Raw genomic sequence first — 13,727 nt, 5'->3', positions numbered from 1 at the left:
AAGCTTTGCAAAAAGTTTTTATGACCACAACAAAAAAATAAATTCCCATGACTGTTCAGTTTTGAGGGTGAGCTGTCAGTTAACTGTTTACAACTCGTTCATAAGAGCTTTACATATATGAAGATTCAAAACAATCAAATAATAAACATGTTGCCAACATGATTAAGGTCATATATTTGATTTCAGCTTTTGAAATCCTCATTTGATATAGCACTAATCAGTTAAGTCAGTCAAGAAGACTCAACCGTATCATCTGACATAGTAATAACTCTTAGTAACTGGTATTTGATGGAGTTCATAAGTACATCACTATAAATAGAATTTTCCCCCTTGAAAAGTGTTCTGTGTATTTTTTTAGCAATTGACCAAGAGAAATAATTTATGAGAGTGAATTTTTCTTTAAACTAAACCAATATTAGATTTCATAACGTTTCATGAAACAATTTACTTTCAGACCTTTTAGCTAAGTTTAAATAGCTTACGTAGAGCCCAGCTCCTGTTGCTAAAACAGACTTGCCTTGATGTTTCAGATGTGTATGCTAAATGCAGTATTTTAAGGTCCTTTGTAAATACACACTTTTTTGTTGTATCAAATTGGTCATTCTTTGTGCAGTTCATGTGGCATTCAGTAAATACTGAATCAGACTCATATGATTTGGACAAAAAGCACAAAAGTGAGCTCTGCTTGCCAAACTTCAGATCTGTCAAATATAGAAACCTGAGGATGAACATGAAATTCACCTTTGGACACAAGCTTTTCCCTTGCTGGTGTCCAGCTTTCTGCAGATGATTGCTGACTTAGAATAAACTTCATTTTTTTAAAGCATATCTTCTTCTATGTTTAATATTGCTACTTTTCAGATTAGCCCACTAACAAGCTAGGATTGTTTCTGGCGTGGCTTCCAGAGATACTGGAAGGAGCCTTTTTCCCCCAGAAAAGGTTATGGAGTAGGTTCCTTAGTCTCCAGCATGTTACTTTTTCTTGTCTTATACTGTGTGCAGAAGCTGTTGGCTTCCAGATCCATGTTGCTGAACCTTTTTACAGTTCTCTGTCTATGTCTTAAGAAGATAAGGAAACCTCATATTTTTCCCCTCCTGTTCCTTTATCAGATATTGATGAGTGCTCCCTTCCTAACATCTGTGTCTACGGTACCTGTCATAACCTTCCGGGACTTTTCCGGTGCGAGTGTGAAGTGGGCTATGAGTTGGACAGAAGTGGTGGAAACTGCACAGGTAAAAGCTTGGAACAACGTGCTTTTTAATTTTCTGTTAGTGTCACGGTCAGCTCCTTAGGAAACTCTTTTAGAAAGCTATACAGATCAAACTGGATATAGGAAAGTACGGAGTTGCCTACTGTATAACACGCTTCTCTTTCCTATTCTTTGTCAACCTCTGATATCCCCCTAAGAAAGGGAAAGCAGATCAGAGAGAACCCCTCTGGCAGAGATGTGTTGTGCCTTGTGCAGTACTTCACAGCACTGAGTGGTCAGCTCTGACCTTGTCTTGTATTTTTCTGTTAAGTATTTTTTTAGTACTTTATGTGAATTCATAAAGCGAATGTGAAAACCTAAGTTCATAGATTGATTTTTCAGGAAAAACACTTTTTCCCTCCCTATAAAATGATGGATGCATCTCAGACTACTGTTCTTCTAAAAGGTGCCTTTATTTTTTTAGAGCTTTCTGGAGATCAGTATCTCATAACTAATGGATTGTGATGGTCAGCATATGGTACCTGATATATCCATGACTTGCACTGTTCTTGAATATTTGCTTACCACATGCTGTATTTTCTTGCAGATGTTAATGAATGTGCAGATCCTACGACCTGCATTAGTGGCACATGTATCAATACTGCTGGGAGCTACACCTGTGAGTGCCCTCCTGATTTTGAGCTGAATCCCACCCGAGTTGGATGTGTTGGTAAGGGACCACTTGTTATGTTATTTACAGGGGAAGTTCCACAGAGGGACTGCAAGCCCAGCTGCATAAGAATAATCCCAGGTCATGGAAAAGGGCCTCAATTCCCATCCCACTGCCCCTGGCTTAGAAACTGTAGTAGGGCAGCAGGAGCATGTCCAGAGTTGATGCAGCAATGCCAGCAGTGCCCAGCTGCCAGAACCAACCCTTTGGGGCCTGTTAGAGCTGTCCACAATTTACAACAGGCGTAGACAATTTTAAATTTCAACAAACTTAAGCCCTCATCCAGCTGGCCCCAAGATGGCAGGCAAATGAAGTTGTGGCATAAAGCCACCCATGCTCTTGGAGCATTGAGTGCAGCTTGGCTGGGCGCAGCTTCATGACCAATGGAAATACTCTTGTATTAGGCTCCAACTGCTTAGTAATGCTCTCATATTTTTTTGATTTTGTTTGTTTAAGAGAGTGGAGGGATGCTTCTCAAATTCAAATGTATTTGAAATTTCTGACACTTAGTAGATGCTTTCGTGCTTGTTAACCTCCAGGAGAGGAGAAAGCAATGAGTTTCTGGAACGGGAAGGATGTACAAATGTGGGGTAAAATGTGAATGAAAATGAGAAAAGTCCTGGCAGAATTACCCTTAGCCATGATAAGTAAATTCCCTACTTTGTGAGAAGTCCAACAAAGCCAAGGAATGGGGCACCATGAATCTATGCAAGTGGGAAATGCTGGGCCTCCCTGGGCAACACAACTTACTTGCTTTGGCTGTCCTGCAAGAACTGAGAGCCATCTGTAGGTACCCCTCATCCTAAGATGATGTGTTGTGTTTTGCTCTCATGGAATGTGTTTGTCATTATGTACATTGTGAATAGATACCCGATCTGGCAACTGTTACCTGGACATTAAAACTCGTGGAGATAACGGTGGCACCTTCTGCAGCAACGAGATTGGAGTGGGTGTTTCCAAGGCCTCCTGTTGCTGCTCCCTGGGCAAGGCTTGGGGAGTTCCCTGTGAGCATTGCCCAGCTGTGAACACAAGTAAGTCTGCATTTCCTGGGTTGAACACAGCAGTGTCTTAGCTGGATTTTTTTCTAATTTAACCGGGTAACTCAAATGCAGGTGTAATCATTTATTGTGTACATGCGGGGGACAGGAGTTAACCAAAAACTTTACTAGTCTTTCAAAAAGATTACTTAGTCAGAATATTATTATCACTTCTGAGCAAGTTTAGTGTTACACAAAAACCTACATTATGAAATAGAATAGCAGTTGATGTTACAGAGTAAAACCTAATAATGTCTATGTCTGATTACTTTGTAACTTTACATTTAAACAATCTGTAATAATAGGATCCATTTTCAAAAATAGTTGTGCTGAAAATGTTTCTACCATTGTATGCTCATAAGTCCATTTTGGTTTCAGCTGAATATAAGGTTCTTTGCCCTGGAGGGGAAGGATTCCGACCAAACCCTATTACAGTTATATTAGAAGGTAATGTTTACATTTTCCTATATTTACATGTCTAAAATTATGAAACTCTTTAGTGAGGGTTGTTTTTCATGGAAAAGCATTAATGAAATGTTTATGGATTTGTTTGGACAGATATTGATGAATGTCAAGAGCTGCCTGGACTTTGCCAAGGAGGAAAATGTATTAATACATTTGGTAGCTTCCAGTGTCAGTGTCCATCAGGGTACTATTTGAATGAAGAGACTCGAGTGTGTGATGGTATGTAGCCTTCACTTAACTAGTCTTCTGTTTTATTCTTTGAAAATGATGACAGATCAATGTGCAGAGAATTAATCTGTCCTTGAAAAGGAGCATAACCAGACTAAGCAGTGTAAAGCTTAAGGGTGGGAAAACTGGAAAAAGTTCAAGTCTTGCACTGAGAGAGTGAAAATTCCATCTTGACCAAGTATTACTGACACATTTTCATCCTCAAAAGCACAACAACAAAGCTTCTGTGGCCACTCACTCACTGCCTTTGTGTTCTCTCCTAGATGTGAATGAGTGTGATACACCTGGCATTTGTGGACCTGGAACATGTTACAATACTGTTGGGAATTACACCTGCATCTGTCCTCCTGATTACATGCAAGTCAATGGAGGAAACAACTGCATGGGTATGTGTTGGGGGTTCTTTAAAGCTTTATCTCACTGCTTTGGGCCAGGTAGATCATCTTCCCTAAGAGTTGCCTACTTCATTGGCCTGGGGTCTTCTTCATTTTCACAGATATGAGAAGAAGTCTGTGTTACAGAAATTACTATCCTGACAATCAAACCTGTGATGGTGAGCTGCTCTTCAATATGACCAAGAAAATGTGCTGCTGTTCCTACAACATTGGACGTGCATGGAATAAGCCTTGTGAACAGTGTCCTATCCCGAGCACAGGTACATTTTTGTATTGCAGAGCTATTGGAAAGCCTTGGTAACATCATAATTACTATTAGTGAGTGTGATGTTGTTAGCAATGTTATGTCTTTTTCTGCTCTTGTGTGTCTAAAGTGAAGGGATTAGTTAATTTTTTGCCTGGGGGTGATCAGCCCTAGTCACAATGAAGGCATATGTGGAGTGGTTTGTGTTTGTGCTGCTGGGCTGTGCCACCTTTGTGCCAGTTTCACTGTATTGGAGAGTTCCTGCTCTGTATTGGTTAATCTGTCTCTGCAAGTGCTTGATGATCCAGTGTTGAGCCACTGACCAAGATCTTATTGGTATTGCTCTAGCAAATGCTGTACTGTGCCTCGACTGCTGATTGCCACAAGGGGCCTTTGTGGTAGCCATGAGTTTACAGAGATAGCTTGGTCTCCTCTGAAAATGATCTGTACTAAGCAGCTAAATGTAAGATGTGGGAGTTTCTGTGCTAACTGTAAGGGCATTCAAGACTCCTCCACACTGGATAAGGCTGCAGAGTTGACTGTGGTTTGAGGTGGTTTGCTTCAAGAGCAACTTCCTAGACACTTATTTGATTAACTTCCAACTTATAGTTCAGGTTTTTAAAAGTCAGATCTGGACTTGTGTGCAAACACTGTAAGGCACAGAGATAGGAATACACAACTAAAACCCAGCATTTGATCCGAATCCCTCTACATTTTTTATTTGCTAATTTCAATGGCCTTTGAATGAGAACCCAAATGCAAACTAAGCACCTAACATGGTGAGTTTGGGAAAGGGGCTGCCTACCTCTATGTGCCCTGCAGGTGCTGAAAGAGTAGAATTTTCTTGGGCAAAAAATATAATGAATTTTTGACTGTTGATTAATTCCAAATGCTTTAATCACTGCTTTGTGTTCCTGTTGCAGATGAATTCTCCACACTCTGTGGAAGTCAAAGGCCTGGCTTCTTCATTGACATTTATACAGGATTACCAGTTGGTGAGTTGTAACTTATGTTTTGAACGAAACTCCATGCTGCCTCTGCCCAGGAAAGAGGGGAGGTTTGTTTTCCCAGTTATTTTTTTCAAGGGAGGAATGACAACTAAACAGTGTAACGGAGTTCAAGCCTCTGTTAAGTCCGAGCCTGCAAACTTTCTGCCTGGCTACTCCTCGCTGGCAGCAGGGACAGTTGCTGCTTCTAATCAAGGCAACAGACAGCTCCAAAGAAACCGTAACCAGGCCTGAGCAGGGCACAGATACCGAAAATAAGAGGTCTGGGAGTAAGGCCAACCAGCATTTGGTCTGAGAGGAATTGGGAGTCTTTCCTTCAAACTAAAGCAAGATTTAATCTGACATTTCACACCAGTCCCCCTGTGTATTGGTTTGACACAAAAATCTTTTTTTCTGCTCGGCTGGAATATTTCTCACATATGTTATTGTGTGTTACATTTGAATCGCAAGTAACAAATTGCAAAACAAAAAGAGGGAGAGAATGAGGAATTCTAGGACAAGGAATTGAGTAAATCCCTAATGGGACTCCCTTTTGTTTTTATTCACACTAAAATGCAAATAAGAAGCAGATAATGTGCCCTGTAACAAACAGAGGCAGCATATAGGCAGTGATCAGATGCTTTAGCATTAAGCTGTTGCTGCAATGCAGGGTTCAGCTAGTTAGATGGAAATATTTCTAGTAAAATGGGGAATGTAATTTTTAAAGAAGTTTCAAAAATGTACAGTATTTATTATTTACGAGGTCATTTCTTGGAAGCAAAATACCCACTCCTAGGTATTAGCATTATCCCAAATTTTTGCTGAGTCTGCTCAAGCTAATTAGGCCATTCATCAGGATCAGCAGGGAGCCCTTGGATGGTGCTGACATTCACAGGTAAAAGCTGCATCTGCAGTGCTGCCATGTGTGCAGGAGGTTTGCAGTCTGCTCTGTCTGCCCTGCCACAACTGTGCCACAGTGCTCTGTGTACCCTTTAATATTTGCTTACAATCCTTACATGATGTTGCTCTTCTCTTTGGGTTAAAGTTCTAGATAGTTGCTCCAGGTGGTTGTTTCAGAGGCAGAAGTAGTTCTATTTTTACTCATCCATTATATCAGAGGGCTCAGAATTTCAGGATCTAGTGTAGGAAATGAGGGGTTGGATCCAGCAGCAACATTAAAAAAAAAACAAACCAAAACGCAACAACATTATCTGTTGGAAACTCCTGTTAGCTGGTAATTTCCCCCTGTATTCTGTGTCTGTGTACCTCAGTGCATGTGGCAATGTTTACTAAAGACAGAGGCTTTGGAGGAGTCTCTGAACTCTGTCATCTTGTCAGAATATTAAGATGTGTAAGGGCCCAATAGGCAAGACATATAATTGCAATAGCAGCTGGGGTTTTTTTCTGCCAAAATCAGTTACTTAACCTGGGTGTATACAGAGCATTGGCAAGCCCCAGCTGCCTGGGTTAATCAATCTAATTAATAACGTGTTGGCAGCACTTCAGATGTTACCTGGCATTGGCACTTTCAAATTGTTACATAAACCCATGGAAGTTTTTTCAGATTAACAAGGGTAAAACAGTGCAAAACTAGTTCTGACAAGTGTTTGCATTCAGTCTTGCTCTCCTGTATTAAACCAAAGACAGTTACATTCTCCCTGTTTGGCTCTTCCCAATAACTCCACTGCAACACTCAGGAAGATGAAGGTTCATCAGGGCTGTGGGTGGGAGACACGAGGAAGGACATATGATACCCTCTGCATTCCTATGTAGCAGGATATACCTTTAGTATAGTGAAGAGTCAGAACCTGAAGAAGCAGAAAATACCTACATTTCCACAGTTTGGAATGACTCACTGTCTTGCAACTGGGAAAATTCTGATGCTCTCCTCATACATTTAATAATTATCTTAAGGATAAATGCCTAAGGACATATTCTGTAGGAGAAGATTCCATGAAGTGCTCTTTACAAGTATTTAAAACCAATTATTCTTGCAGATATTGATGAATGCAGAGAGATTCCTGGAGTGTGTGAAAATGGGATCTGTATAAACATGGTTGGCAGTTTCCGGTGCGAGTGTCCCGTGGGATTCTTCTACAACGACAAGCTGCTGGTCTGCGAAGGTAAAGTGCTGTTCCTCTGCAGAGAAATGGTGTTTCACCAGCTGGCAATTCACACACCCCCACATCTGAGACACTTGCAAGTCATCCGTAATGAGGGGAAAATACCATTATCAGTGTAATAAGTTTGTGTTAATTCAGGCATTTTGAATTCTATTGCATAGAAAATACCAGATTTTCCATCAGACATCTAAGGCCTTGAAGGCACATGAGTCAGCAGTCATGGGAAGAAACATTGTTTTTCACGTTTGACAGTAAAACCAAGAAAAAAATAGTAGTCTTGAGTCAGATCATGAGCATATTTTTTTTAATTCCAAAATATTTTTTTTCTAGTGCAACAAAGATTTTTTTAAAAAATATAAGCACATGATAATTTTTTTCCAGTTTAAACATTTCCTAACATTGTATTAGTCAGTTCAGTGGAGAAACTGGAAATAGCAGCAGGAATTGCTGTCATTCTCTGGTGTGGGTTGTGACTGCTGGCAACACAAGTGCTGCAAGCAAGGAATCGAGAGCTTTGAGTGAAAGCATCTTCTGTGTGCTGCTTCTAATTAAAATCCAGATACACTTCTGGGGAGATAAACTTCTCTTTTTGCAGCAGCTTAAGTAAGGAAAATCCATCAAAATGTTTTTGCCTAAAATTTTGTGCTGCTGTTTATGTCGAAAGCTTCTAATATCCAGCAGGGATCTTGATGCTCTGCTATGCTCAAGGGAGATCCCCACAGTCTCCAGTGGAGACTGTGCATACACAGCAGCTTACTTATTCTGATCTCAGTCTTAAGACTGAAATTCACCCATGTGACATGTTGCAACAAGCCTTTCATGGGCCCTCCAACACCACAGAAAGCTATTACATAAATTCTCAAAATAGGAATGAATTTTTACAAATGATAATTTGGGATAATTTCAGGGAGATACCTAAATGTGCCATAAATATCAACTTTCATCTATATATTTATTTTTTTTCAGAATTAGAAAGGAATTCCTGTATTTGGGTACAGTAATATTCTTTATACTAAGAAAATAGAGGTTTTGACGTCTTCCCGTAAATATGAAATTCTGTTTTTGCACTGACAGATATTGATGAATGCCAGAATGGACCAGTTTGTCAGCAAAATGCAGAGTGTGTCAACACAGCTGGCAGCTACCGCTGTGACTGCAAACCTGGCTACAGGTTCACCTCAACGGGTCGCTGCATGGGTGAGTTCCACCGGCTCGGGCGGGTGAGGGTCTGCAGAAATGAGTGGGTCTGAAAAGTCTAAAAAGAGCATACCTCCTTCTCAGAGAGATGCTCTACCAGGAGGTGATTAGAGCTCCAAGAACCCTTCTCTTAAAGCCTTTTGGGGCATCCTGTAAACATTCTGGTAATTCTGGGCACATCCCCCAGATGCATAAATGGGAGTTAAAAACCTAAGTAGATGTTTGTCTTTCACTTTATCCCACCAACCACAAGCGTTTTTCTTTAGCCCATGTTATGTTTAGGGAGGGAAGACCAATTGATGCACTATCTTTTGGCTATTTTCTGTTTTTCATTATAATTTGCTATATGTGTTTTAGCAATTTATTTTCCACTTGTATTTTTACAAATAACTCACTGCTTGCTGGGGTCTCTGCTGATAAGGTAGACTTATCTGCTGGCCTGAACGCAATAACTAACTTAAAAAGCTTATTGTTAAACTCCCCAACTTTGATATGGATTTAAACAGGTCCCTGAACATTATTTTTACTCACTGAATGGGACTGCAGTTTTCTAATCTATTTGCTTTTTCTTATAATATCATAGTCCAGTGAGACATTCATGTTATCTTGCTTACCTGAAGATTTTAAACACTGCTGTGAGCCAAGCTGCTGTAAATATTATATGCTATATACATTTCTGAACAAAATAAGAGTTACAACAGAAACTGGTAACCTTTTCCTTCAGTTTTTGCTTCTGAGTACTTGACTTTTAGGAAGTGCACTTTTCCCTGCAGTGCAGTTTTTCATTGTTTCATGTGACTCTTGAGGGAAAAGGGTGTAGGGGAAATCAGAACTCTACTATGAGAACTAAAGCTTTGCTTTGTTAAGCTATGCAGTGACACATGTAAATATTCAATATGTTCCTAATGCAATTGTTGTTGTTATGGGTTCGTTACAGCAGTACAGGAAGAGCCAGGGGAGGTTCTGATATGGGTTACAATGCTAAAGATGAATTGGCACAAACAGTAATACTTCCCTGTATTTTGCTCTTATTTTATATTTGGTCAAAATAAAGTTACACAATTAGAGTTGAAATAGAAGTGGCTGATAATGTATGTGATCCAGCAAAGGAAGGAAATTCCCAACCACTCTGCTGGGAGCAGAGAGTGCTAAGCACCTTGCAAGATTGGATCAGTTCTGCTACTGGATGGAAAATGTTTATGTGCTATTGAGTCAAACCTGATGTATCACAGCCACTAGTACTATGAGTGCATTTATCTTACCTTCCAAATAGCATTCTTCTCATGCTATCTATTGTGGTAAGATAAATAATTTCTCATATAAATTAATTTTTGTCACTTAGGACATTTCTGCCTTCCCATTTTTTAAGAATGTACAATGTTCTCTGTTAAATCCAAAAGAAGTGACTTTTCCCTTGGACTTTAACTCACAATTCATTTGCCCAAAGAGTACCAAAGAGTCACAGTTTTTCTTTTCTCTTTGCTCCCCTGACCTGTGAAGATTAGGAGTTCCTAAGACGTTACCCAGCGTTGGTTCCCCGAGTATCTGTTTTAGACTCTAATTAGCAGTGGTATCATTAATAACGTTGGGAGAGCTTGGTCATCAGTGAACACCCATCCAGAGCTACTCATGGCCCCATGTGCTGTACAGAAATCCTGGGGATGGGAGCTATCAGGATTGTCCTGTGGCAAGCAGAGAGCAGAGAAGAGGCAGTAGAGGCAGGAAAACAAGGCTTAGTACATGAAGTTCTTTGCAATTAGGAACAACTTGACTCTTACTTTTGCAACCACCTGGGGATGGTTTGGTAAGAAATTGCATCTGCTTGGCTTAGATTGCATATAAAAGAAAATTACTGAACACTAGAGTCTAATCAATTGTAATACAGGCTTATGGCAGCACCTCAGTTCTCATAGTTTGGAGCTGCAGCAGACGAAACACAAGGAATTGAATCAAAACAGCTCTTGTTGGTGTTGAGGTCTGCAGAAACACTCATTGGATTCGTGCTTCTGATTTGTCAAGGAGAATCTGTGCTGGAGAGCAAACATTTTGTTTGTTAACATTTTGTTTCATTTACTGTTGATAGAATCCTGGATTCTGCCTGAAAGCATTTGTAAGTAGAGTAGCAGGAAGCAGTCAGCTGTTGAACAAATATAACGGGTGCCCTGCTATTGCAAGGCAACAATCACAGGCTGTCAGGAGAGCTTTCCCCTCTCTGCAGAATTATACAAAACAGTTTCTGACTCCATATAGCTGTAACTCTTCTTGCTGTTTGAGCTCTGTCCAGTTCACAGGATCATCACATTGCATGAATGCTGTAACACACATGTATATGTGTACGTGGTTTATCTCTGCATGATGAGTAGGTAAATTTACAGAGCCTTTTATCTCTCTGTAAGCTTAATGAGGAAAGGGGGGATTCATCTCCCTTTCTGTTCTGTATTATTTCCTTTAGTTAATGAAGCAATCTGTGCTACAATCAAATGTAGCTAAAAGCAAGTAGCTGCTTTTGTGAGAAGACTACACACTGTGGTTCATGTGCATCTTTCATTTTTGCTGCAACCAATGTATAGTCCTCAGACTCAGACCCTTTACAATTTTGTGTCATTAATTTTACTTTTCAAAGCCATGGCAATATGCTTTCCCTCCAGCAAGGATTTGTGTTTGGTAAATGTAATTTTTATGCTAAATTTTTTTCAGCTCCACAAATATTGGGAAAGATAATTTACATGCAAGTAACCCCTTTTCTGAGATTTACTTAGTAATGGTTTTCTCATTAATAAACTAAAAATACTATTTTAAATTCGACTGTGCTCTGGATACTCTCTTGGTTGCTGCTAATGTATCTTACCAGCCTTGCAGTTTAGGGGCCTTAACTTCCAGTGCATCTCTTTGTTTTCAGATCGGAATGAATGCCAAGAAATTCCCAATATCTGCAGCCACGGGCAGTGTATTGACACTGTTGGAAGTTTCTACTGCATTTGTCACAATGGATTCAAGACCAATGATGATAGAACAATGTGTATAGGCAAGTATATCAAATTAAGCTGTACTTAGGTTTCTGTTAAGATAATTACTAAGCCTGTCCCCTCTGTAATAAGGAGTTACACTACAATAACTGAGATTGTGAGCCATTTACTGCCAGGCAAAGGTGCAAAACCACCCTAACTGGCCACTGGAGGTGTTAAGAAGCTGATAATGAATGAAAAATATCTCATTAAAGTAGAATTAACCTTTGAAATTGCATATCCTGTCAGTGAACTGCTAATGCTTTCATTTTTGAGGAGAATATTTCATTCTTAGAATTTTCTAGAGCATCTTGTCTCATTTATTGCTTTGGGCAAGGAATTTAATAGATTAATATTGTAATGTTGTACAGACTACTTGTTCATAGAGTAGATGAAGGGTAAATTTCTTGCCAGAAAAATGCCCTTCTTAGAAAGAGTCATCTTCATAAAGAAGGAAATTTTGTGGTTAACCCTGTCACAGCTGTTAGTCATCTGTTCTGAGAAAGCTGAGATTTCAAAATGCTTATGATTAAAGTTAGCTTAGACTTCATTTGGGAAGGGTGATATAGGAACCACATTAAGGTAAATGATTGTTCACCCTTGATTATTTTTGTAGATGTTTATATCAACTGTGTAAACCCATGTAAAAATCTTCCTTTTGGGAGGTACAACAATCTTTTTCCCTTCTATTCACCCTGTTGACAGTGGATTATTTCTCTTTCCTGCCCAATAGCTACAGCCTTTCCCCATCAGTGATTAAAATTCTTGCTGCTTGTTTTCCTCTTTTGTAGATATTAATGAGTGTGAGAGAGATGCCTGTGGCAATGGGACCTGCAGAAACACCATTGGCTCCTTCAACTGCCGCTGCAATTTGGGGTTCATCCTCTCCCACAACAATGACTGCATAGGTGAGGAGTGCTGAGACCAGGCACATGTTCCTAAGACTTTCTGCTCCTGATAAAAGTACCATAAGTACCATCTTCTGTCTTGCATGATCTGCATGATTAAAGACAAAACCCAATTTCTTCAGTCTCAGGAGACCTCTTTGATTATGCTCTCCTCACTTTTCTAGAGCCACTCAAATGTTGGTGTGTGATATTGGGCCATTTGGTTTTCTACTCCTGCTTTGACAATTTCAGGACATAGACCAGTAGTGGTATTTTCCCCTCACTTGCCTTTGAAACAGGGGATTCTCTGTGTTATCAGTTCCTCTGTCAATATAGTGAAAACTGAAATATCACCTACCCAATTTCACTTGTTACTGGTGTTTCTTACATATCTTTCAATGTTATTTTTTTAGATGTGGACGAGTGTGCAAGTGGAAATGGAATGCTCTGCAGGAATGGTCAGTGTGTGAACACCATTGGGTCCTTCCAGTGTCTCTGCAATGATGGCTATGAGGTGGCTCTGGATGGAAGGACTTGTGTTGGTGAGTGCTTTCTTTTAGGGTAAAAAAATGTGCAGCAAAGCTTGAGGAGATATGCTTAGTAAAACAGTAGGTCAGAGAGAACTGTCACACTGTCATCATTGTATTGAGCAGAGGAAAAGAATGACAGGAGGATGAGAAGAGGACTTCTCTCCTGCTCCTAGGAAGTTCCACTTTCAGTTTGATGGAATCAAAGTTAAAGCAGCCTCAGCCAGAGATTTGAGATAACAGCAATTATCTCAAATAAATTATCTTTCTTTTCTTTCAGATGTCAACGAGTGTGCACTGGATCCTGGAAAATGTGCTCCAGGCACATGTCAGAACTTGGATGGCTCTTTCAGATGTATCTGTCCTCCTGGATATATCCTGCAGAATGACAAATGTGAAGGTGTGTACAGAACAATCCCTCTTCTGTCCCTTTCCTAGCTGCTCACAGTTGTTACCAATTTCCTCTGCATCTAAACATGAGCGATGTTTAGTCTTTTGTGGCAGTGTACAGTTCTAAACTGTAGCCACTAGTAAGTCCCTCACTTCCCATAAGAAGTATCACCAACATTTGTTTGAACCAGAATTACCTGATCTGAACTCAAGAAAAATGTAATTCCAGGCTATTTGCTTGATGGTACATTGCTAAAGTTTGCCCACTGTATGAAGATTTGAAAACTACCCCGAGATTTTGCACCTGGATTTCTAATTCCTCT

At 39.9% G+C, this 13,727-nt stretch overlaps 1 protein-coding gene across 2 annotated transcripts in view; it reads left to right on the top strand.

Moving 5' to 3' along the window:
* FBN1 (fibrillin 1) overlaps positions 1-13,727 on the top strand; it is a 146,613-nt gene that overhangs the window by 113,065 nt on the left and 19,821 nt on the right. For both annotated transcript variants that reach the window (XM_051796554.1, XM_051796553.1), the window contains 14 exons: positions 1,111-1,233; positions 1,798-1,920; positions 2,787-2,951; positions 3,336-3,404; positions 3,516-3,641; positions 3,914-4,036; positions 4,147-4,305; positions 5,213-5,284; positions 7,273-7,398; positions 8,473-8,595; positions 11,495-11,620; positions 12,392-12,508; positions 12,901-13,029; positions 13,295-13,414. In XM_051796554.1, coding sequence (XP_051652514.1) covers positions 1,111-1,233; positions 1,798-1,920; positions 2,787-2,951; positions 3,336-3,404; positions 3,516-3,641; positions 3,914-4,036; positions 4,147-4,305; positions 5,213-5,284; positions 7,273-7,398; positions 8,473-8,595; positions 11,495-11,620; positions 12,392-12,508; positions 12,901-13,029; positions 13,295-13,414 — 1,701 coding nt within the window. The remainder of the gene's footprint in view (positions 1-1,110; positions 1,234-1,797; positions 1,921-2,786; positions 2,952-3,335; positions 3,405-3,515; positions 3,642-3,913; positions 4,037-4,146; positions 4,306-5,212; positions 5,285-7,272; positions 7,399-8,472; positions 8,596-11,494; positions 11,621-12,391; positions 12,509-12,900; positions 13,030-13,294; positions 13,415-13,727) is intronic.

The sequence above is a fragment of the Manacus candei genome, unplaced genomic scaffold (genome assembly GCF_025592945.1).
Source record: "Manacus candei isolate 608988 ecotype Guabito, Panama unplaced genomic scaffold, ASM2559294v1 h1tg000046l, whole genome shotgun sequence".
In the NCBI taxonomy this organism is placed as follows: domain Eukaryota; kingdom Metazoa; phylum Chordata; class Aves; order Passeriformes; family Pipridae; genus Manacus; species Manacus candei.
This window is presented reverse-complemented; position numbering and strand designations above follow the sequence as displayed.